Source organism: Heptranchias perlo, chromosome 8 (assembly GCF_035084215.1).
Source record: "Heptranchias perlo isolate sHepPer1 chromosome 8, sHepPer1.hap1, whole genome shotgun sequence".
NCBI lineage: Eukaryota > Metazoa > Chordata > Chondrichthyes > Hexanchiformes > Hexanchidae > Heptranchias > Heptranchias perlo.
Genome location: NC_090332.1, coordinates 65,413,269 through 65,439,659, shown reverse-complemented (window position 1 = coordinate 65,439,659; position 26,391 = coordinate 65,413,269). Strand labels below are relative to the sequence as shown.

At 42.7% G+C, this 26,391-nt stretch overlaps 1 protein-coding gene across 3 annotated transcripts in view; it reads right to left on the bottom strand.

Annotated features, from left to right (window-relative positions):
* Window positions 1-16,906: 16,906 nt before the first annotated feature.
* The window catches only part of cep43 (centrosomal protein 43), a 74,248-nt gene continuing 64,763 nt past the window's right edge, over window positions 16,907-26,391 (bottom strand). For all 3 annotated transcript variants that reach the window (XM_067989213.1, XM_067989214.1, XM_067989215.1), the window contains 4 exons: window positions 25,943-26,011; window positions 25,787-25,829; window positions 17,919-18,021; window positions 16,907-17,553 (listed from right to left, as the gene is read on the bottom strand). In XM_067989213.1, coding sequence (XP_067845314.1) covers window positions 17,479-17,553; window positions 17,919-18,021; window positions 25,787-25,829; window positions 25,943-26,011 — 290 coding nt within the window. In that variant the 3' untranslated portion in view covers window positions 16,907-17,478. The remainder of the gene's footprint in view (window positions 17,554-17,918; window positions 18,022-25,786; window positions 25,830-25,942; window positions 26,012-26,391) is intronic.

Sequence of the window (26,391 nt, the reverse complement as noted above, 5' to 3'; positions counted from 1 at the left end):
CCTAATCTTTTGAGCACAATTTATGCTTCACGTTTCTTCGTCCAACTGAGGCAGAGTCACTGGGACACAATGGCCTGGGATTTCCTCCATGGCGCAACCCGGAGGTTAGATCCAAAAATGTGCTCATTCCTGCGGCGATTCTGCCAATGTTGTTACGCTCAAATTTCCTGGGAATCCCATTCAAATACGCCCGAACATAAAATAGGCGTACATCAGCGTAAACAATCAGGGCCCAAGGAAAGCGCCAAGCTCACACCATATATTCTTTCATTATGTATAAAAATTAAAGTTTCAACTCATGTGCCTGAAAATTTGAAGACAGCATCTGAGCAAGCGCAATCGCGGATAAGACTCTGTAACTTGCAAGCGCAGCCATTATTAGGGGCAGAGATGCAGAGGGATCGATAGGCAATTATAAAAGATGGAGGAGATTTGGGCATATTGTACTTGCGCCCAAAATTACACGACCTTTTATGCCGCGTATTAGATTTGTGCCCAGATTGCCCATGTCTCTGGACGCAAATACGCAGGAATTTCCAGGCCAGCGTCTGCTCCAGGAATTTACAGTCAGAAGTCACAAAGAGCCATATTATCTTCCCCAATCTCCCACAAAATCTCTGCCTATAGACCAAACCTCATCATTTTGGATGTGAACCACGTGCACCTTAGTTGCAGAACTAAGAACAATTAGGCAGTTCAGGACAGTTTCTGCCTCTGTTGAGGAGAAGGGATTAAATGTAACTGTAATCTGCCAAACCTGAGTCTCCCAGAAAAACCACACCCATACCTCTCCAATGCTTATAGATCCCAAGATCCCTCTGCTAAACCCTTCCAGATCCTTAAATCCCTTCTGCGGTACTCTTGGCCTTCACACCCCACATTCTGCGACCCCACTTCCACAAGACACCACTCCAATTGTTCCCAACCCCCAGAAATCCCCTCCCTATCACACTGAACAATCTTTTCTCCAACGGTCCCAGGGAATGGACATTATCCTGACCATTGATTTGCAGTGACTGAATAAGTAGAATTGGATTTTTATTAAATGGTATTTTCAGGTTTGAATTTCACAACTTTATTTTTCCACGAAAACTGCACGTCTTGATTATTATGTATTCTTTTGCATTGGTACTTAATTTTATCTCATTCCTTTATTAAAGTTCAGGATGCATAGTGAGACGGTTTGACTCACTAAGGGATTTCTGGGGTGTGGTAGCTGTGTTGGAATTGTCTGGCGCTGTGGCTTCTTTTCTCTCTAATACTTAGGTCTACTCCACCTCTTACCTGCGTCACTCCTTTTTCCTCCTCTATTGCCAGTCTACACATTCTAGCTTCATAATGGCGCTAACTTTCCTCTGCTGGCCAATTCCAACTCTGTCAAGATTTTTCTGAAATTTATACTCAGTAATTGCTGTATGCTTCTGGCAATTTGCTTTAAACAGCTGTATGGTCTGGGAGTTATATTTACCCCACTGCACTAATCACCAATTGTTACAGTTCAGACTTTCTCACAACACTTTTTAAAAATTCTCGAGATGTGGGTGTCACTGGCAAAACCAGTATTTATTGCCCATCCCCAGTTGCACTGACAAGATGGTGGTGGGCCTTCATACTGAACCGCTGGTGGTTTGATACAACAAAATGGCTCGCTAGGCCACTTCAGAGGGCAGTTATGAATCAACCACATATAGGCCAGACTGGGTAAGGACAGCAAGTTTCCTTCCCTAAAGGGCATTAATGAATTATGACAATCCGACAGCTTCATGGTCATTTTTACTGATACCAGCTTTTAAAAAAAAATTACAGACTTTTTTTTTAAAACACTGAATTCAAATTCTCTAACTGCCATGGTGGGATTTGAATTTGCTTTCTCTGGATTACTAGTCCTGTAAAATAGCCACTAGATTACCGTGCCATTTTTGTATTCATGGCAAAAATGCAGTTTCCCAATGAAAACAAAGCACACTGCAAGGAAAGGGTTAATCAGACAGACTTGAAGTGTGCTAATGTAATACTGCTATTGATTTTTCTTTATATTCTAGTAATGTTAGCTTTTAGCCTTTGTTTATTAAGTAGGGAAGTATGATTCTTAAATTGTAATATCTTAAAATAGTTACAAGTATACAGCAACTCTAAGGTAATAACCACCTACTCAATGAGAAAACTTAATAAGAGACATGGGTAAGAACGGGTTACTAACCTCAGCAGCACAGACATATGTATACTTTGATTAACACCCAAGACAAAACTTCTGCATTCTAGCTAATGTACAAATTAAAGAACCTGCATGCAATTTGCAGCCAGCAGGGCTGCAGCACCCATTTTGAAATTTAATAAGGAAAGACAGTCTTCATCTTAACTCTTCTAAAACACATTTTCCTTGTATGTCTAAAATGTCAATTAAAAATATAAGCAAAATCTCTCAAATCATCACAACCAACACATAGATTTTGTGATAAGACAAAATAATAACTCATCAGAAGTGTCACAGGAGTCAAAGCTTATCAAGGAGTCTGGGATGGTACATCCTGTAAAAAAAGCTCTGCAGTAGGCAAGGTGCGGTATTTCCGTTTCTGATTTGCAATTAAATTGGCAACTAGATAGGAGGCTGTGATTGAACCATTACAACTTCTAATTCATTTGAAATAGATGAATTAAGGGAGCTGATTTCTTGATCAGGGCTTTGCTAACCTGTGCCCCTTTGTCATCAATGCAAGTCGTTTTTTTCTGGAAACAAGCTTTTGTTTGGCTGGCTGATATCTTGATCTTAATCTAGCTAATTGAGATGTTGCAACATTTGGTGTGTTTGATGACCTTTCAGCATATATGGTTAAAATCTAGAGCCCCTGGATGTTCAGAAGCATTCAGGGTAAGATAAGGCAGAAAAAGAAAGCTTATGATAGACACTGGGAACTCAATACTATGGAAAGCTTAGAGGAGTACACAAAGTGTAGGGGTGAAGTTAAAAAAGAAATTAGGAAAGCAAAGAGAGGGCATGAAAAAATATTACCAGGTAAAATCAAAGAAAACCCAAAGATGTTTTAGAAATACATTAAGAGCAAGAGGATAACTAAGGAAAGAGTAGGACCTATTAGAGACCAAAAAGGTAATGTGTGGAGGTGGAAGATGTGGGTATGTTCTTAATGAATACTTTGCATCTGTCTTCACAAAGGAGAGGGATGATGCAGGGATTGAAGTTAAGGAGGAGGAGTGTGAAATATTGGATGGGATAAGCATAGTAAGAAAGGAAGTATTAAGGGGATTAACATCTTTAAAAGTGGATACATCACCAGGGCCGGATGAAATGTATCCCAGGCTATTAAAAGAAGCCAGGGAGGAAATAGCGGAGGCTTTAACAATCATTTTCCAAACTTCACTGGATACAGACGTGGTGTCGGAGGATTGGAGGACTGCTAATGTTGTACTGTTGTTTAAAAAGGGAGCGAAGGATAGACTGAGTAATTACTGGCCAGTCAGTAAAACTTCGGTGGTGGCAAATTATTGGAATCAATTCTGAGGGATAGGATAAACTGTCACTTAGAAAGGCATGGACTAATCAAGGACAGTCAGCATGGATTTGTTAAGGGGAGGTCGTGTCTGACTAACTTGATTGCATTTTTTGAGGAGGTGACAAGGAGGATCGATGAGGGTAGTGCAATTGATGTAGTCTACATGGATTTTAGCAAGGTTTTTGACAATGTCCCACATGGCAGATTGGTCAAAAAAGTAAAGGCCCATGGGATCCAAGGGAATGTGGCAAATTGGATCCAAAATTAGCTCAGTGGCAGGAAGCAAAGGATAATGGTCGAGAGGTGTCTTTGCGACTGGAAGGCTGTTTCCAGTGGGGTGCCACAGGGCTCCGTGCCAGGTCCTTTGCTTTTTGTGGTATACATTAACAATTTGGACTTAAACGTAGGGGGCATGATTAAGAAATTTGTGGATGACACAAAGACAGGCCGTATGGTTGATAGTGAGAAGGAAAGCTGTAGACTGCAGGAAGATATCAATGGACTGGTCAAATTGTCAGAAAAGTGGCAAATGGAGTTCAATCCGGAGGAGTGTGAGGTAATGCATTTGGGGAGAGCAAACAAGGCAAGGGAATACACAATAAATGGGAAGATACTGAGAGGTGTAGAGGAAGTGAGGGACCTTGGAGTGCATATCCACAGATCCCTGAAGGTAGCAGGCCAGGTAGATAAGGTGGTTAAGAAGGCATATGGAATGCTTTCCTTTATTAGCCAAGGCATAGAATATAAAAGCTGGAACTGTATAAAACACTAGTTAGGTCACAGCTTGAATACTGTACACAGTTCTGGTCACCACATTACAGGAAGGATGTAATTGCACTAGAGAGGGTGCAGAGGAGATTTACAAGGATGTTGCCAGGACTGGAGAATTTTAGTTAATGATGACAGATTGGATAGACTGAGGTTGTTTTCCTTGGAACAGAGGAGGCTGAGGGGTGATTTGATTGAGGTGTACAAAATTATGAAGGGCCTAGATAGAGTGGATAGGAAGGACCTATTTCCCTTAGCGGACAAGTTAATTATCAGGGGGCATAGATTTAAAGTGATTGGTAGAAGGATTAGAGCAGAAATTAGGAAGATTGTTTTCACCCATAGGGTGGTGGGGGTCTGGAACTCGTTGCCTGAGAGGGTGGTAGAGGCAGAAACCCTCAACTCATTTAAAAAATACCTGGATGTGCACCCGAAGAGCCGTAACCTGCAGGGCTACGAACCAAATGCGGGAAAGCAGCCAGCGTGGACATAATGGGCCGAATGGCCTCCTTCTGTGCTGTGATTTTTCTATGATTCTATGACCATATTTTGCTGTCAAAATAACAGTGAGGCTAATGGCGCTCACTATTATTTTTGGGCAAATGGTACAGCAACTTCAGGCGAGAGGCAGATGCGTGGTTAAACTCAAATTTCCAAAGGTTGCTGTCCAAGTTGCACCGCTCCATTGTTCGCTTTGTGAAAACGGCATCTTGCTGTTTGCCTTACCATTGAAATGCATTGAATAGCATGAAGTTGCTGGATCTGCACGGTAGACACAAACTAAATTCGCCAGAGAAAGTTAAGTCAAGTCATTTCAAGTCCAAGTCCCCATTTAACGATGTGATAAGTGTTAATTACTGCCAATCAACTTCTCTGGCACTGAGAATTAACTATTACAAGTGTGGAGTCTCATTCCTTCAGGTTTTAATTGTTGTTTTAAAAATGTCAAATTTAAAATGTTTACATTTTTAAAAAAAATGTTCCCATCTCTTTTTTTCTCTTTCTTAATCCAGTCTTTCTTTCCCTCTCTTTATTTCTTTCTGTACCTGATTTGACATTGAATTCACCCCCTCTAATATACACTTCCTTCTCAGTCCTTGGGCTGTTTATTTCTCAATCCTTCAATCTAATTGCTTGCTCTGTTCACTCAGGTCCCAGATGCCCCATTTCCCTCACTGCGCTGTTATCAGCTCGCACTTTCAGCAACTTGCCACGCAAAAAATTTAAAAACCTAAACGTGCAAGAGCAAGTCTAACTAATGGTAGACGCCATTAGATGCCCTGCCACAGCAAATTATGGCCCATTATATTCCATGACTCCTCCATTTCTACAGGGCTGTGAGATTATCCAGTTCAAGAAATAGGATAATCACAAGGAGACAGGTTCCCTCTGATTGCCTCGTCTCCATCTACCAAACCATTTTTACTTTTTAAGCCAATGTTTCACCAAACACTTCATTTACTTAATAGTAATTTGGATGTGTTGCTTTGTTGCATTAGGTATGACCTACTTAATCAGAGCCAAGAGAAAGCTGGATATTTTGACTGATAAATGGGATGGCAGTCTAAGGACAATTTGATACTGTTCCAATTAGCTTTGGAATACAGGAAATGCTGTACATGTCATTCTTTTCAAAATACAAATGGCTATTTTGTATTAAATGGTGACCAGATATACCAATGGGTGCACCAAGTATTTTTAGGTGTTTCTAGGCAGTTGGTTACTGCAAGATCTGGGTATTATCTCTGATAGGCCTAAGGATAGTACTGCATAACCACCTTTTTTTGCTTTCAGGTGAATCACATTGTAACAATTAAAGTTTCAGTCCAGTATAACAGTGCACATAGAAGTTGATGATAAAATTCAAATCACATGTACCTGATAAATAGTGAAAAATTGGATCATTATAAGATGCTGAATGGTAAACTGCTCCCAAAAGAATCTTCCTCTACTCAAGTAGCACTTCCATCTAAAGGACATAGAAGCTATTTGATTTAAAAATTTGCCTGTCAGACTTGTCTCCGAATGTCTATCATTAACAGTGATAAAAAATCTACCAAAAGACATCGCAATCAGGGATATTGTTTCATTTACTACCTAGCTCATTAAGATACATAGTATATCAGGAGTGTCAGCAGTACAACATTAGTTAGAAATGACAGGTTGACCAAAAGATCACAGTATTTGTATTATGCAATGCTAGTTTATGATTAAATACATCATTGTCACCAACAGACATAGATGGTTGAGGCCAGATTCTGAATTGGATGGGACACAGGGTTTGGAATCTTGCCTTCACTACATGTTGAGATGCAGAAATGATTTGAGGGATATCTAGGCATGTTTCACTCCCTGCTCCCACTTCACTATTTCAGAGTTTTTGTTTTTGTTTTTTTAAAATTCAACCTCAGGATATGGGTGTCACTAGCAAGGTCAGTATTTATTGCCCTCCCTAGTTTCCCTTGAGAAGGTGGTTGTGGGCCTTCTTGAACCACTCCAGTTGGTGTGGTGAAGGTACTCCCACAATGCTGTTAGGTAGGGAGTTTGAGGATTTTAACCCAGTGACAATGAAGGAATGGTCCAAGCCGGGATGGTGTGTGACCTGGAGGGGAACTTGCAGGTGATGGTGCTCCCATGCTGCCCTTGACTTTCTAGGTGGTGATGGTCATGGGTTTGGGAGATACTGTCGATGGTTTCTCTTCAGCACGGCTGCCTGGCTCTGCATCAAGAAATGAGATAGATGGCCTTTATAATGTGCTTAATAAATTAAGGTTAAGTCTTATACTTACTGTCAGATCAGTGAGGCCATTTGCCAGTTTGCCCATTCACTTAATCTGTCCATGTCCCTTTGTAACTGCCTGATCCCATCTACACAGCTTACTGTGCCTCCCAATTTAATGTCATCGGCAAATTCGGATACACAACTCTGTATTCCTTCATTCTAGACATTGATCTATATGATGAAAAGCTGAGGCCCCATTACGGATCCCTGGGGAATACCACTTGTCGCATTCCCTTTACCCTACTCTGTCTCCTACCTCCCAACCAACCAATTAATGTCCACCTACATTTGCTTACAAGATGCAAACAAAGCAACACATTGGTGTAGGTCTCGCCAGTAATATTTCCCCATTATTTAATAAATAATGTTATGGTAACTAGTTATCTATGAAAATTTAAACAATGAGAGAAAATAAAGAACTTGTATTTATATAGCACCTTTCACGACCTCGGGATATCCCAAAGCACTTTGCAGCCAATTAAATGCTTTTGAAGTGTAGTCACTGTTTTACTGTAGGGATGTGCAGCAGCCAATTAGTACACTGCAAGGTCCCATAAACAGCGATGAGATAAATGACCAGATAATGGGCACTAAATTGGGCCATATAACGCCCGTTGTTTCGGCGCTACACAGCCTCCTGAAGTGCCAAGAAGGCGTCTTGGCTGTGCACGCATGTTTCCAGCATGACATGCGCCAGACGTCATTTTGGTATAGGAATTAGCGCAGGCGCAGATAACGAACGCCGGAAGCATGTAAAGTAAGGAGTGTGCAGCGCTGATTTAAGGTGTTAGACACCGCCATTTTGGCACGCAACATTCAACTCAACGCACAGTCTTAACCCCAACCATCTAAACATGTCGTAGTGTGCCTGGAGGACCCCCACCGGCACTATTTAAAGGGACCATGCAGGATTTACAGGTTAGTTGCTGGATTATTGCTTTTGGTTGCCGAGTCATTTGTAACTGTTTTTGGAGGTTTCCTATACTTGAATACTAGGATGCGAGGACATAGCCTAACATTTAGAGCCAGGACGTGCAGAAGTGAAATTAGGAAACGCTTCTACATGTAAAAGGTGGGAGAAGTTTGGAACGCTCTTCTGCAAATGGCAGTTGATGCTAGCTCAATTGTGAATTCTATATCTGAGATTGATAGATTTCTGTGAACCAAGGGTATTAAGGGATATGGGGCTAAGACGGGTATATGGAGTTAGATCACAGGTCCACCATGATCTCATTGAATGGCGGAACAGGCTCGAGGGGCTAAATGCCGCTGCCACTTGCTGCCTCTTGATATGCGCCACCTTCTCCTGCAAGAAAGCAGGATGTGTGTCTGGGTGATGTGCCTGTCATGGTTGAATAGCTGCCAGTGTGTGTGGCCTGTGAGTTGAGGGTGGGCAGTTTGCAACAGTGGTAATGTGTAAGGGTGAGAGGAAGCATCTGATTGGAAGAGTTGAGTACTGATGGAGTTTATTGGTACGTGAGTGATGGGGGGTGTAGTGTGTGGAGCAGAGGATGCGGCTAGTGGTGCAGTTGGTAGGAGACGCCACTTGACAGTTGACCTCGCTCACCTTGACCACTCATGTCAAAGCATTGAACTTCTTCATGCACTGCATTCATGCTCATGGTGCTGAGTGCCTGGCGTTGACTTTGTCCCACGCTGCCTCCCACTGCCTTTTGGGTATATGTCTGGAGGGCCTCTTACCCCTCCCCGCCCCCACGGATATAGGATGTCCCTCCTTCTGTCCACCTCTTGCACTAAGGCCTCTAGTGCATCAACAGAGAACCTTGGTGCACGCACTCTCGCAGGCCTGGTACCAACTCAGATGGTAAATTGGTGAGGTCTGGCATGCAGGTTGGAGGATGTGGGATTTAGTAGTGTGCAACCTTTATTCAATTTTTTAACATAACTCATCAGTTTGTAAACACAGGGACAAGAGCTGCATGTGTGTTTTGCATGTGCGATGTCTGATCTCCATTCAGACAACAGACTGTTATTTTCAACTAATAACAGGTACCAGCTACCTTTAAGAGATTTTGAAGAGACAGCCTGCCTTTAAGAGATTGGAGCTCCCCTCGCTGGTGGAAATTGCGAATTGCATGGAATCCTTGTTCAACGCAGATTGCATGTAAGTCCTCAGGCCTCATGAATGTCTCGTCCTGCCTGCGGCAAGGGTCATTCAGCACAGGGTAATAGCGGATCACGCTACCCCTGCCCAGTAATAGGCCCTATCCAATTTTTTTCCCCCAATCTGTTTTAGTGATGTTGCTTGAGGGATAGATATTAGCCAGAACACCAGGAGAACTCCTATGTTCTTCTTCATGTAGTGCCATGAGATGTTGTATGTCCACCTGAGAGGGAAGACAGAACCTCGGTTTAACATCTCATTCGAAAGACAGCACCTCTGACAGTGCAGTGCTCCCTCAGTACTGCAATGAAGTGTCATCCCAAGTCTCTGTATGTGTGTTTGTGTGTGTGTGTGTGTGTGTGTATCTGCACCCACCCCCCCCCCCCACTCCCCACTTTCCATCCTATCTGTCTCACAAGTGTCAGTAATTATCTAACCATTAACAGAACACAGATGATATTCAGGTAATAAGTAGAGGCTATTTGCTTTCCAAAATTCAACTTTTTTTTGTTTAAAAGAAACAAATTAGGATAAAAGTCGACATTTATCTCATTTTTAACATAAAATGCTGTTTATATAATATAATTTAAATCCCCAAGTTACATGTGTATAATCAGTACTATTATTTTTTTTCTCTTTGTCTCTTTCACACAGACTCTCTGTTTAATAAACACAATATAACTTTTACTTGAATAAAGTTTCTGAAATTTATCCTCTAGTTTCCAAATAATTTTGAAAAACAACCAAATGGATTTTGTTACTGATACATCTTGGATGACTAAAGATATAGAGCTTAAAATGAAACAGAAAAAGGCTTATGAGAAAGTAAAGTTTATAATGCAGTAGAGAACCAGGTCAAATACAGAAAGTACAGAGATCTAAAAAAGAGAATCAGAAGGTCAAACAGAGAGTATTTTTTTATATATATTTGTTCATGGGATGTGGGCGTCGCTGGCGAGGCCAGCATTTATTGCCCATCCCTAATTGCCCTTGAGAAGGTGATGGTGAGCCGTCTTCTTGAACCGCTGCAGTCCGTGTGGTGAAGGTTCTCCCACAGTGCTGTTAGGAAGGGAGTTCCAGGATTTTGACCCAGCAACGATGAAGGAACGGCGATATATTTCCAAGTCGGGATGGTGTGTGACTTGGAGGGGAACGTGCAGGTGGTGTTGTTCCCATGTGCCTGCTGCTCTTGTCCTTCTAGGTGGTAGAGGTCGCGGGTTTGAGAGGTGCTGTCGAAGAAGCCTTGGCGAGTTGCTGCAGTGCATCCTGTGGATGGTACACACTGCAGCCACTGTGCGCCGGTGGTGGATGGGGTGCCAATCAAGCGGGCTGCTTTGTCCTGGATGGTGTCGAGCTTCTTGAGTGTTGTTGGAGCTGCACTCATCCAGGCAAGTGGAGAGTATTCCATCACACTCCTGACTTGTGCCTTGTAGATGGTGGAAAGGCTTTGGGGAGTCAGGAAGTGAGTCACTCGCTGCAGAATACCCAGCCTCTGACCTGCTCTTGTAGCCACTGTATTTATATGGCTGGTCCAGTTAAGTTTCTGATCAATGGTGACCCCCAGGATGTTGATGGTGGGGGATTCGGCAATGCTAATGCCATTGAATGTCAAGGGGAGGTGGTTAGACTCTCTCTTGTTGGAGATGGTCATTGCCTGGCACTTGTCTGGCGCGAATGTTACTTGCCACTTATGAGCCCAAGCCTGGATATTTTCCAGGTCTTGCTGCACGCGGGCTCGGACTGCTTCATTATTTGAGGGGTTGCGAATGGAACTGTACACTGTGCAATCATCAGCGAACATCCCCATTTCTGACCTTATGATGGAGGGAAGGTCATTGATGAAGCAGCTGAAGATGGTTGGGCCTAGGACACTGCCCTGAGGAACTCCTGCAGCAATGCCCTGGGGCTGTGAGGATTGGCCTCCAACAACCACTACCATCTTCCTTTGTGCTAGGTATGACTCCAGCCACTGGACAGTTTTCCCCCTGATTCCCATTGACTTTAATTTTACTAGGGCTCCTTGGTGCCACATTCGGTCAAATGCTGCCTTGATGTCAAGGGCAGTCACTCTCACCTCACCTCTGGAATTCAGCTCTTTTGTCCATGTTTGGACCAAGGCTGTAATGAGATCTGGAGCCGAGTGGTCCTGGCGGAACCCAAACTGAGCATCGGTGATCAGGTTATTGGTGAGTAAGTACCGCTTGATGGCACTATCGACGACACCTTCCATCACTTTGCTGATGATTGAGAGTAGACTGATGGGGCGGTAATTGGCCGGATTGGATTTGTCCTGCTTTTTGTGGACAGCACTTACCTGGACAATTTTCCACATTGTGGGGTAGATGCCAGTGTTGTAGCTGTACTGGAACAGCTTGGCTAGAGGCGCAGCTAGTTCTGGAGCACAAGTCTTCAGCACTACAGTCGGGATGTTATCGGGGCCCATAGCCTTTGCTGTATCCAGTGCACTCAGCTGTTTCTTGATATCGCGTGGAGTGAATCGAATTGGCCGAAGACTGGCTTCTGTGATGGTGGGAATATCGGGGGGAGGCCGAGATGGATCATCCACTCAGCACTTCTGGCTGAAGACGGTTGCAAACGCTTCAGCCTTGTCTTTTGCACTCACATGCTGGACTCCGCCATCTTTGAAGATGGGGATGTTTGCAGAGCCTCCTCCTCCCGTTAGTTGTTTAATTGTCCACCACCATTCACGACTGGATGTGGCAGGACTGCAGAGCTTTGATCTGATCCGTTGGTTGTGGAATCGCTTGGCTCTGTCTATAGCATGTTGCTTCCGCTGTTTAGCATGTATGTAGTCCTGAGTTGTAGCTTCACCAGGTTGGCACCTCATTTTTAGGTACATCTGGTGCTGCTCCTGGCATGCTTTTCTACACTCCTCATTGAACCAGGGTTGTTCCCCTGGCTTGTTGGTAATGGTAGAGTGAGGAATATGCCAGGCCATGAGATTACAGATTGCGCTGGAATACAATACTGCTGCTGCTGATGGCCCACAGCACCTCATGGATGCCCAGTTTTGAGCTGCTAGATCTGTTCTGAATCTATCCCATTTAGCACGGTGGTAGTGCCACACAACACGTTGGATGGTGTCCTCAGTGCGAAGACGGGACTTCGTCTCCACGAGGACTGTGCGGTGGTCACTCCTACCAATACTGTCATGGACAGATGCATTTGCGACAGGTAGATTGGTGAGGACGAGGTCAAGTAAGTTTTTCCCTCAGTACCTGCCGCAGGCCCAGTCTGGCAGCTATGTCCTTCAGGACTCGGCCAGCTCGGTCAGTAGTGGTGCTACCGAGCCACTCTTGGTGATGGACATTGAAGTCCCCCACCCAGAGCACCTTCTGTGCCCTTGCTACCTCTCAGTGCTTCCTCCAAGTGGTGTTCAACATGGAGGAGGACTGATTCATCAGCTGAGGGAGGACAGTTGGTGGTAATCAGCAGGAGGTTTCCTTGCCTATGTTCGACCTCATGCCATGAGATTTCATGGGGTCCAGAGTCAATGTTGAGGAATCTTAGGGCCACTCCCTCCTGACTGTATATCACTGTACCGCCACCTCTGGTTGGTCTGTCCTGTCGGTGGGACAGGACATAACCAGTGGATGGTGATGGAAGAGTCTGGGACGTTGGCTGAAAGGTATGATTCTGTGAGTATGGCTATGTCAGGCTGTTGCTTGACTAGTCTGTGGGACAGCTCTCCCAATTTTGGCACAAGTCCCCAGATGCTAGTGAGGAGGACTTTGCAGGGTCGACTGGGCTTGGTTTGCCTTTGTCGTGTTCGGTGCCTAGTGGTCCATCTAGTTTTATTCTTATTATGACTTTTTTTAGTGAGATTTTACAACTGAGTGGCTCGCTAGGCCTTTCCAGAGGACAATTAAGAATCAATCACATTGCTGTGGGTCTGGAGTCACATATAGGCCAGACCGGCAGGTTTCCTTCCCTAAAGGACATTAGTGAACCAGATGGGTTTTTACAACAATCCGGCAGTTTCATGGCCACCATTACTGATACTAGTATCCAGATTTTATTTAATTAATTGAATTTAAATTCCCCAGCTGCCATGGCGGGATCTGAACTTATGACTCCGCATTATTAGTCCAGGCCTCTGGATTAGTAGTCCAGTAACATAACCATTATGCTACCGTATGAGAATAGATTAGTGGCTAACACAAAAGGGAACCCAAAAGTATTTTATAAACATACAAATAGTAAAAAGGTAGTCAATGGAAGGGTGGGATCGATTAGGGACTAAAAAGATCATCTTGTGGAGGCAGAGGGCATGGCTGAGGCACTAAATGCATACTTCGCATCGACGTTCAGTAGAGAAGAGGATGTTGCCAATGTAGCAGTAAAGGAGATCATAGCGATATTGGATATGATAAAAATAGATAAAGAGGGACTTAACAGGTTGGCGGTGCTCAAAGTAGAAAAGTCAACTGATCCAGATGAGATGCATCCTAAGTTACAGAGGGAAGGAAGGGAGGAAATTGCAGAGGCACCGGCAACAATCTTCCAATCCTCCTTTGATATAGGGACAGTGCCAGAGGATTGGAGAATTGCAAATGTTACACCCTTGTTCAAAAAGGGGAGAGGAATAAACCTGGCAATCACAGGCCAGTCAGCCTAATGTCGGTGATGGGGAAACTATAAGACACAATAAACCGTGACAAAATTAATTGGCACTTGGAAAAGAATGGGCCAATAAATGAAAGTCAGCACGGATTTGTTAAAGGAAAATCGCGTTTGACTAGCTTGATTGAGTTCTTGGATGAAGTAACAGAGAGGGTTGTTGAGGGTAGTGCGGTTGATGTGTATATGGACTTTCAAAAGACATCTGATAAAGTACCACATAATAGACGTGTCAGCAAAATTAAAGCCCATGGGATTAAAGGGACAGTGGCAGCGTGGATACAAAATTGGATAAGGGACAGAAAGCAGAGTAATGGTGAACAGTTGTTTTTCATACTAGAGGGAAATATTCAGTGGTGTTCCCCAGGGGTCAGCATTAGGACCACTGCTCTTTTTGATATATATTAATGACCTGGACTTCGGATAAGTTCAAAGTTTGCAGATGATACGAAACTCGGAAATGTGGTAAGCAATGTGGAGGATAGTACCAGACTTCAGGAGGACACAGTCAGACTAATGAAATGGGCAGACACGTGGCAGATGAACTTTAATGCAGAGAAGTGTGAAGTGATAAGTTTTGGGAGGAAGAATGAGAGGCAATATAAACTAAATGGTATAATTTTAAAGAGACTGTAGGAACAGAGGGACCTGGTGTATGTACACAAAGGTGGCAAGATAAATTGAGAAAGCTGTTAAAAAAAACATATGGGATCCTGGACTTCATTAATAGAAGCATAGAGTACAAAAGCAAGGAAGCAATGCTAAACCTTTATAAAACACTGGTTAGGCCTCAGCTCGAGTATTGTATTCAATTCTGGGCACCACACTTTAGGAAGGATGTCAAGGCCTTAGAGAGGGTGTGTAAGAGATTTACTAGAATGGTACCAGGGATGAGGGACTTCAGTTATGTGGAGAGACTGGAGAAGCTGGGGTTGTTTTCCTTAGAACAGAGAAGGTTAAGGGGAGATTTGATTGAGGTGTTCAAAATCATGAACGGTTTTGATAGAGTAAATAAGGAGAAACTGTTTCCTGTGGCAGAAGGGTTGGTAACTAGAGGTCACAGATTTAAGGTGATCGGCAAAAGGCGACGGAGGAAACATTTTTTTTTAAACGCGAGTAGTTGTGATTTGGAATGCACTGCCCGAAAGGAAGGTGGAAACAGATTCAATAGTAACTTTCAAAAAGGAAACTGAAAACATTTACAGGGCAATGGGGAAAGAGCAGGGGAATGGGACTAATTGGCCAGCTCTTTCAAAGAGCAGGCACAGGCATCACAGGCCAAATGGCTTCCTCCTGTGCTGTACTTTACTACGATACTATCCTGGGAAATCATGCACACTGCCTATGCTTAGGCTACAGGACCTGCCTTCAGCTAACAGTGACCACACTGGGCAAAAATATGGGGCTCAATTTTGAAATGGTGGCAGGTTGGCAGCAGTGCGGGGGGGGGGGAAGGTGCGCGTGGCAGGTGCGCGTGGCAAACCCGAAGAAACAAACCTTACTGTTTCCAATGCGATCGCATCGTAATTGAGATTAACGTGCTCTCCGGGTTTCGCGCCTGGCAGTTTGATAGGCTGGCTGATGTCAGGAATTTCAATGCGGGGCGGCGGGGAGAAAGGAAGAGAAGAGAGAAATAGAGAGCGAGATGTCATCCGGCGCTGGAACGGAAGATCGGGGGTGGGGGGGAACATCGGGGGAGGGTGAAGAAGGGGAAATCGGAGAGGGAGACATCAAAGCAGGGTGGAAAGGTAGGTTGATATTATGTTTTAACTTCGTGCAATGGTTTTATTTATGTAATTTATTTCTTTTTGCCTGATCCAGGCGTGAATCAAATAAGCCATGGGAAAGCTGCCCAGGTAAGTTAAAAATTGTTCTAACTACGTAATCTGTCTCAGGTAAAGTGCCATAAGTACCTCAATGAGGTACATTTGGCTTTTTAACTATCATCCCGCCGGCTTTTATTGCCGGCGGGACTTCCGGAATCGGGATGCCCACGCGCACACAGGTGCTTCCGTGGGGAACTTGGACGTCAGCGGGTTGAAGCTGAGGCCTTCAAGTAAAAAGTTTAATGAAGGTATTAAAAAACAGAAAAAAATCCAAATGGATATGGATATTTTTGCAAAATGTGAAATTATTTTGAATTTTATTTATCTAGGGCAGTTATTGTTAAAAAAAAAGGCATTTTTCCAAAAACTAATTTGAGTGATTTAATTGGTTCATCAGCAAACCATGACAGTGAAATGTTGAGATATTAAGCCAAGGTTTTTGAATTGACATTTTTGACACAGGTTTTGTATTATAAAAGCATGACAAGAAAGTAAGGTTATGTACATGAATTGCACACCCCATGTAAGATTTTTTAACATAAGATTTGTTAACTAGAACATTTTCACAATATGCCCCTCCTGCAGTTTCTCCAACAGTAACATTTGTAAGATTCTGAGATCGAGTGGAAACAAAAGGGCATGAATACAAGAACCACACATTAATTCTCATTTCAGTGTGAGCGCTTGCATTCACACACGCATACTTTGAACGTTGACTCTCAAATTATTTGAATAAAGTATAAATGTAAAAGTTAATGAATGGCCCCAGGATATTCAGTACTTTAACTAGTGCAATAAAAATAAGATTGAGTTCCTGTGCAGCTGAAATGCAGCCCAAGTTCCATGACAGCCCTTTGTACAAGGACAAGCATAACAAAAAATCAGCCTGTAGAAGGTTTTCGTTCCATAGTTTTCTCCCCATTTCTCCTGAAGGCACCAATTCACACTAGGATAGGTTTCCATGGGAGTTGGCAGCCCTCTGGTTCTTCACCCAAAGAGCTATCTTTCATGTATGAGCCCAGTGAGCACTGGTAGGCTATTCAACTGTGGATTATATCACAGCCAAGCCTGATCCTGTTCTCATTCAATGTCCATACAATCACTTCCACGAGGGGTTACTGGACTGCAATTAGCAGCAGGAACCCTATCTGATCTCCACCCCTTTACCCACCACCAACCCCCACCACCAACCCCCACCCCCAAGCCCGAAAACCATTTGCTGCTGCTCCAAATTTTCAGACATTTTCCAGAGTCCTGCAAATAATATTGCTTTATTGATAGATCTCATCCAAATGACAAAAAAGTATGGAAATATAAGTATAACAAACCAATCTAACACTAGATATCAATGCCACCAATTTGTTACTGTTGCAATTTTTTTGATGAGTAATTATTCATTTGAAAGTCTTCAATCAGTTCCAAAAAGGTTACACATATTCTTGATAAGACTTTATGCAATACAAACACATGGATAATTCAAAAAATAAATTTGCATTGAAAAGAACTTTTAATCAAAATATTTCTTTACACATTACAATTTAGGACCAAACTGATAAATTCTAAATGAGTATGGGCCTTTTCTACTGGATACTGGCAGATGGTCTGAGAACTAACTGGCATAACCCAATACCATTTTGATTGTATCAGTTCTTAGTGTTACATGTTGTCTGTGGTTCACAGTTGGGTTAATTTAACACCAGACGTGCAACAAATTGTGTCCACCTGAGGGATGTCAGCCCAATTCCATCTTCATTGCTTCAGAACAACAGAAGTGGTAAAAACCACCCAGTTATCTGTATAGTGAAGTATATATTAATGCTGAAGCTTCTATGCAACCTCCTCTATATAATCTGCCACATCACTACAGTGCGAAATGGTGTGGTCCTGTGTGAAATCATCAAGCTGCAAGAGAGTAATCAAAGAAACAAGGGTCACAAAAGTACCATTTTACACAATTGTATTAATACAATTTTTAAAAACAAGATGAAATAATCTAACCCAACTTGAGGAGATTGATTTCCAAAAAATGAAACTAGTTTAATAATGGGGTAGGCATTTATAAAAAGGGGAAAAAGCTATAGGTTACCATTAAAGTTTGCAATAAGTGTTTATCTGCTCCTTATAACAATGAGAAATGTATTTTCAGTTGAATGCTGTATCTTTCACCATTCTACTATTGAGCAAATTCTCAACAGTTGCTTTCACTGGAATTTGGAAGGATGTGAAACATCTAGTTCTTCAATATTTTTATTAAAAGTTCTACAAACCTTATTACCGGTACAGAAATCTTCCCCCTGCACAGAAATATCCTCTTCAATCTCTTCACCAATGCTCACTTCACTCTTGGTTTTATCTGAACGCTGACTGCCACTAAGACAAAGACATAATACTTACGACATAACTCAAAGTCTTAGAGAATGTTATATCATTGAGCAGAAAAAAATGGAAGTATCTATAACAGAAAACTCAATTTAACAGTGCATAACAAATAAATCTTACTGCTAATACTGTTTGATTTTCTTTTCATTAGAAAAACTCAATGTAAAAACATATCACAATAGTAATCAACTGTAAATTCCCTAAAGCTATTACAATCTTATTTTAACTGTTCTTCATCTTTGCCAATTCATTGGCTGAAAGGCAGCAAGAGAGCAAAGGAACAACATAACTCAACAATCATCACACATGGGCTCAGCTGACACCAGGTTAGGTTTACATTAATACTTGTGACCATATAGCAAACAAGCTTAAAGTAGACAAAAAATTATCAAACCATGACTAAAGAAGCAAGAGTCTTCTTAAGCAACCCTTGACTCAGTTCTGACGAGAATGAACAGAATTGTCAGCACTGTCAAAATTCAGCTGCAGCCAACTTTATTTTGGTGTTGCTGTTACAGCTAACATTAAATTGAAGCCAATGATTATTTTTAAACATCACTTTGTAACAAAAGTTATTCTCTAGCATTGTCAAGTATAACGCAAAAGATTAGATGACTGAGACATGGTGCAGAGTCGTGTCAGAAGGTTTGGCATTGGTACAAATGAGGAAATATAATCCCAGAACTCAATACTGGTTTCCATATAGTCCCACATGCTGGACTTGTCCTCCCATGAGCAAATGCAGCAATAGCTGGTAAGCCTAATCAAGTTTCCTAGATATAGCAGTTAATAATCGATTCAAAGTTGCTGGCCGGGAATCTGGGAGCAAAGATATTGAACATTACCGCAAAGAAACATGTTTGAAGGTGGTGCAGTAGGACACAAAGCCTCAAAGTTCTCGTATTTCTCTGTACAGGAATTATTGCCCAATATAAGGAAAAGAAAGGATCATCTATTTGGGACTGAGCGAAGTAGACCAATGCAAGGAATAATCCAAGTGCAGTGGAAAGAGGTGGCCTTGGCAACCAGTACCACTTCCAGCACAGTGTCGGAAGAAGTTCAATGACCTCACCAGGACAAACAAAGTAAGAGAAGGCAGTCATACCTTGTAACAATGCACTGTAATAAGCACATTACCCATTTCCAGCCACCTTGCTCTCACTTTATTGAACACCATCTATAACTTGCATTCAATGTGCAGGAAGTACCACAATACCTTTCACACTCCCTTTCTTCCTCTGCAAGTGTTCCTTCACTCAGCCAGTCATGAAGTGAAGCATTAAAAGCTTTACATGACAGATATTTGCATAGTTCCTCTACTGGTTATCACCCATATTAAGGTACGCTTATGGACATCTGACGGCATTTGATGGCAATCAAAGGGCCTTCAAATTGTGCGCTTTCTTTTTAACGTTGAAAGCGGCACATATCATCAGCAAAGAACAGTCACAGGTGGTGGAGCACCCAAACTCCAGTCTCTCATCCCTGGAATTCTTGGGCAGACATACAGAAAAAGGAGGGAAACAGGAGTCGGAAGATCAGCTGCAGGTTGGTCATACAATTCATCTTCTCTCTTCATACTCTGCATTAATTATGAACCTCTCCCTTTTATTAAAAGTGGAATGGTCACTGTGCTGCCCATCTGCTCAAGCATGCTTCACTTCTGAGTGTGCCACAGTAAAAACAAAAGAAAAAGCAGCAAGAGGATCCTGCCCCTCTGCTTCAGGATCAGTCAGCACTTCTTCACACACATGAATCACCAACTCCCTCCCAAGCACCACCCACCTAAGGACAGGGGGTGGGTAGTTCATGAGCCTGAGGTAAATTTACACGGTCCTGTACAGAGCATGAGTGGGCAGGAAGAGCTGGAGGTAGAAAATGAGGAGGTAGACGTTATTGTCTGGAGGGTCAGGAGAAACTTGCCCTCAGCTGAGGAGCCTTCGGACCCAGAAGAGGGATCCTGCTTTTTAGATAAAGATGCTTGCAGAGCATCAAACAAATATGCCAGCATTGGGTACGGTGAACCAGATCATGCTGCAGTTAGTGGCTTAGTTGGAGAACTCTGCTAACTACATGCATGACACCAAAATGAATGTATGTCCATCACTGCGGTTGATCTCCTGGAGTATACGGAAGTTCCACAATGATCTGCAGCAGAACCCCCACAAGAGTAACTAATAGCAGCTGTACCTTCTATGGAAGCTGTGACTGCTGCCATAGATGTCTCAGGTGGTACAGTGGAGAGGACTGTTTCCATGTTCCAAGTGATTGGGACTGGAATATGGACAAGCATCTCTCAGGTCTTCAACAGGGCTAATTGGTGCCATTTGAGCAGCCTGCTTGTTGATCAGCAGCAAACTAGGATACTCGTGAGCTGGCAGGTGTGTGCTCCCACGCTGATGCCATCTCTCAGGATAGTACCAAGTGTGTGCCCTCCTGTCATGTTTCAGGATTTTTAATCATTTTTCCACAGAAGGAATTGAAAATGGAGTTACTTTAAATGTGTTTTAAAAATTAGTTTATTCATGTAAGTTTAAAAAAAAGTGGTCTGCGATGATAGGTAGTTAAAATACTAATGAGCTAGCTTTGATGTTTCCTCATAGACACTAAATAATAAGTAATGTTAGCTTGACTTGGTATTCAATAAACACCTCACACCCATCCACTGTGTTGGGGAATAGCTGGTTGAAACGTTTGGCAGGAGATTCTGGTAGGCCATCCTGGCGTTGAACAGCAAGCAATTTAAAAAAATGCAGACAGTCAAGGAAAGGTTTTTGAAATAGAATGCTGAGGTAGTCAGGTAGAAGGAGGCTGTGAGAAGGTTGGCGTGCAGGAGAGAAGTCAAAAATGATCTTGTTTACGTTCAGCAAGACAACCCATTGATAAAAGGAAGCATGGTGTGTTCTTTATTTTGTATTATACAAAATTAAGTTGTACTGTTTGAATCAAGTGAGCCCAATCATAACTTCTACTCTATGGGGTAGATTTTCATCTTCACGGCCTGGGTGGTAATCTGGCAGAACAGATTGCCTGCCCTTCATAGAACCCGCTGCTTTTCATTCCACTGAATTTTTAAAAATTCATTCATGGGATGTGGGTGTCGCTGGCAATGTTCCCTCTAATTTCTTTCGGCTATGTGCAGAATGAATTTGGGTTTATGCACCATCTTTTTAGAAAACATTATTCAGGATATATAACAAAGAGAACAAAATGTACAACATAGTGGATAATTGTAACAAGGCGAGCTGTCAAGGATTTTTAATTAAACAAAACTGGTGATAGAAATTTCAGAAATAAACAGAGTCACCAGAGGAAAGGGGACATCCTGATTGAGACCCAGAGTCTGTAGATGACAGGCCAGATGATGACTGAATCTGGTTCGGATGTTTTTCTCTTCTGTCTCTCCCTCTCTTCCAGTGTTTATATATTTTGTCCAGGTTTACTTTGTTACCACTTGACAGATGAGATGTGATCCACATAAGCATATCAATTTTCTTTCAAACCGTTTCATGATTTCATTTTTATATTATTCATAAGGCTGAAGCCACGCTCACAATCAGCACTTGAAGCTTAAAACATGAAATTATCCACTTTGGTAGGTAGAATAGAAAAGCAGAATATTAAAAGGTGAGAGACTAAGAAATGTTGGTATTCAGAGGGATTTGGGTGTGCTTGTACATAAATCACAAAGTTAACACGCAGGTACAACAAGCAATTAGGAAGACAAATGATATGTTAGCCTTTATTGCAAGGGAGTGGGAGTATAAGAGCAAGGAGGTCTTGCTGCAATTATATAGGGCTCTGATGAGACCTCACCTGGAGTACTGTGTACAGTTTTGATCTCCTTACCTAAGGAAGATATACTTGTCTTAGAGGGGGTGCAACGCAGGTTCACTAGATTGATTCCTGGGACAAGAGGTTTGTCCTATGAGGAAAGATTGAAAAGAATAGGGCTCTATTCTCTGGAGTTTAGAAGAATGAGAGGTGATCTCATTGAAACATGTAAAATTCTTAGAGTGCTTGACAAGGTAGATGATGCGGAGAGGCTATTTCCCCTGGCTGGAGAGTTTATAACTAGGGGGCATAGTCTCAAGATAAGGGGTCAACCATTTAGGTCCGATATGAGGAAAAATTTCTTCACTCAGGATTGTGAATATTTGGAATTCTCTACCCCAGAGAGGGCTGTGGATGCTCAGTCATTGAGTTTATTCAAGATTGAGATCGATAGATCTTTGGACACTAAGGGAATCGGGGAAGGGGTGGGAAAGTAGAGTTGAGGTAGAAGATCAGCCACAATCTTATGGAATGGTGGAGCAGGCTCGAGGGGCCATATGACCCACTCCTGCTCCTATTTCTTATGTTCTTATGAGTCCTAAGTAATAAAACAGTATCTAACTTACTGTAAATCAGTGGTCCTGATAACACATTCCAACATCCCTATCGTTATTTTAAAAAAAAGCAAAATCACTCAAGTTGTTTGACAGCACTAACAAGGGAGTATTAAAAAGGAGATGTGCCTTTTAGAGAGGCGTTTTTTGTTTGCAGAGATTTGCAAATGCGCAGCCCTGTGAGCACTGCCCCTTTAATTAGCAGTTTTGTGGCAGCTGAAGGGGATGGGGTGGGTGGGTTTCGGAGCTGGAACTAGGCCAATGAGTGCGTGCCCCGGGCTATCTTTCTGGAGCTCATGGCTCTTTCTGCAGAAATACAGAGCGCAACCTCTCTCAAACAGCTCAAATTGTTTAATGTTTAATTTGATTTTTAAAAAAAGACATAGAATTTTCCCATTACGTGCAGACTTGGACCTCCTGGCTATTACCGGTACCGGCGTAGCAGACGCAGTACCTATAAGTATGCAGACCATCCTGAGTCGCCAAGGTCCCTTTGCTTGATTTACATTCCAACTCAGTCTTTTTTTTGGGTTCTCATCGCTGTTTGCAGCCGCCATTTTAACCTGTATATAATTCAGATTATGCAGAAACCCCTTCCACGTCTCCCCTGCCCCCGACACCAAATCCCCCTCCCACCCCCAACTTCCTTCCAGCTGGGACTTCTTGGGACTGTGCGTTGAATAAAACAGTATTGCGTCCTTCCAAACGGTAGAGGACTTAAGTGTTTATAAAAAAAAGTAAAAAGAAAAGCCGTACAATTAGATTGAAGAGGCTTCAGGTAAACCATGCCTTAGGTCCAGAGCTTTAAAACGTCTGCAAAAGTCAAAAAAGATGTGTTGAGAGCAATAACAGAACACAGGCGCTGGGACAGCACGGACGGAATGAGAAAGCGTGGGGCACTCAACAGACTGCTGCGCAGCTTAGAGGGATCAATGGTCGCTGGCAAGGCCAGCATTTATTGCCCATCCCGAATTGCTCGAGAGGTGGTGGTGAGCAGCCGCCTTGAACCACTGCAGTCCATGTGGTGAAGATACTCCCACAGTGCTGTTAGGTAGGGAGTTCCAGGATTTTGACCCAGTGACGATGAAGGAACGGCGATATATTTCCAAGTGTGACTTGGAGGGGAACGTGCAAGTGGTGGTGTTCCCATGCACCTGCTGCCCTTGTCCTTCTAGGTGGTAGAGGTCGCAGGTTTGGAGGTTCTGTTGAAGAAGCCTTGGCGAGTTGCTGCAGTACATCTTGTAGATGGTACACACTGCAGCCACAGTGCGCTGGTGGTGGAGGGAGTGAATGTTTAAGGTGGTGGTTGGGGTGCCAATCAAGCGGGCCACTTTGTCCTGGATGGTGTTGAGCTTCTTTAGTGTTGTTGGAGCTGCACTCATCCAGGAAAGTAGACAGTATTCAATCACACTCCTGACTTGTGCCTTGTAGATGGTGGAAAGGCTTTGGGGAGTCATGGGGAGAGTCACTCGCCACAGAATACCCAGCCTCTGACCTGCTCTTGTAGCCACACTATTTATGTGGCTGGTCCAGTTAAGTTTCTGATCAATGGTTACCCCCAGGATGTTGAGGATGGGGGATTTGGCGATGGTAATACCGTTGAATGTCAAGGGGAGGTGGTTAGACTCTCTCTTGTTGGAGATGGTCATTGCCTGGCATTTGTGTGGTGCAAATGTTGTTTGCCACTTATCAGCCAAAGCCTGGATGTTGTCCAGGTCTTACTACATGTGGGCATGGGCTGCTTCATTATCTGAGGCATTGCGAATGGATCTGAACACTGTGCAATCATCAGCAAACATCCCCACTTCTGACCTTATGATGGAGGGAAGGTCACTGATGCAGCAGCTGAAGATGGTTGGGCCTAGAACACTGCCCAATGTAGTTCAATGTAGTGAAAGACAGGAGAGTTCTATAAAGGGCACACAATCTGTTATGCCTGATTACTACATTTATCCCTATATGTTCAAGTTACTGTGAAATAAAGCAGTTTATCGATTCGCATCAGGCCTGGTCTCACCAAGTGTTCGTTCTATCTGCCAGAGAGATTGTAGAAGAACACGTGCGAAAGACATTAATATCCGGTTCTGGTCAGGGAATTATTACACCCTCGGGTTACATGGTGGTGCAAGTGTGAGCCTACTCCAATAAAAGTAAGGTGCTCTGACTGCTTAAGGGAGCAACTGATACCGTTGAACCCAAGATATCCATGGCAGACCCAAATTTGTTATACTTTACAACAGCCTCCTCAGTTGCCTGCACATATATGCAGAAAACACCCAGAGCCAGGCTGCCTTGTAGCAGCACAGGAGTTGCTGTCTGTAGCAGGTCCTTCTGAGGCCTCAATTGTCCAGAGATGAGGGCCCAAAAGGTTCCTGCTGGAATGCAGCAGCCAGCCGCTTCACACCCTCCTGTTACAAGGAGCACCAGGAGGAGTAGGAGATTGGGATTGAAAGGATGCACAATTATAGGTACCAAGGGGAAGCACAGTGGAAGAAAGAATAGAGAGCCAAACATTCCTAGCTACATCCCTACTAATTACAGTACAATGTCTACTGTGGGACGAACTAGAGTGCAAGTAAACAGCTATTACACTGCCTGCTCCAGCTAAATGCTGAGCCAAATGAGGACCACACAGCTGACAGCAAGGACAATCTGGAGCATCTCCTAACAAAGGGAAAATGAGCACATCCTACCTGGTTCATAAAAAATGGCTTCACCATTATGGTGTTACCTAAGCAGAAAAGTATGGGTGAATACTGAACAAGTCTGAAAGTCTCAAGTGTCACCATGTTCCTGTTAACTCTGGTTTGCAACCATATTTGCCCTTTTCTGAATCCTTTTGAGCGTTTATCTTTTCATAAGTACCACGGCCAAATCTGGACAGTACTCACATGTTCTCTAACTAATTTAATAAAGTACCAGTATCACTTCTATGAACTTATGCTGGGTTAATCTATTCATCGCCTTACTGTTTCCTTTTTCTCTACAACTGTTGTGCTAGACTATGACAACACTTTCAACATCTGGTTTTCCAGACTGACATTATTTACCAGTCAAATTTTTGATTAATGATTTGTTATTTTTAGTGCAAATATGTTACCACACTCTTTCCAATATTGAAGTCCATTTCCAAATCATCTGCCGAGTCTCTGAATTATTTTCCTTTACTTTTACACAGCTCACTAGCAAACTCTAATGGCATAAATCTAATACAGAAACTTTACTGGACTGAAGCATTGGAACAGTCAAGTTCTCAGAAAAAATTAAGCTCTCACTACTGACCAAAGCATTTAATCAACATCTGAAAATACCAATATGCCTTATTGACAGAGTGTGAAGATAAATTAGAATGATCAAATTTGCTTTACCTGATGAAATCATCATCATAATACTCTTCTTCATCCCCTGTTCCTAAGATAGAGGTCAGAAATGAGAATGTGTAAGAAGTCATTATTTTAAAATACTGTTTCTATTGACTGTTTTTGTAACCATATTGGATTGTTGTTCATATTACTGTTACTTGCCTAATCCCAGTGAACAAATCTTTTCATTCATTACTTTGAGATTCGTCAACTCTTTGGTTTTATCACTGCCTATGAACAGCACAGCAAAAAAGAGTTAATTCATGGTATTTTCAGTGATTACTACTTGTATTAGCTCCTATAAAAATTAGAAATAAATATTTAAAGAGTGATTCTTCACAAACTAAAGCACATTAACCATTGGTTCAGTACGAGACAGCGTGTTATTTTCACTGTTTGTACGATACCCACAACCTTATTTAGGAAAGGCTCCTGTAAAATACAAAAGCCTAACTGATGCAGAGGTAGCAGTAGAGATCAAATACCACTAATGCTGCTGTAAGCTTAGCTGCTGGTCTGAGTGCTTTTTTGTGCCACCTATATTACAATTACTACCAAGTTTACTTTTGTATATGTGCCGGCATCTACATGCTCCATCATATACTGTATAC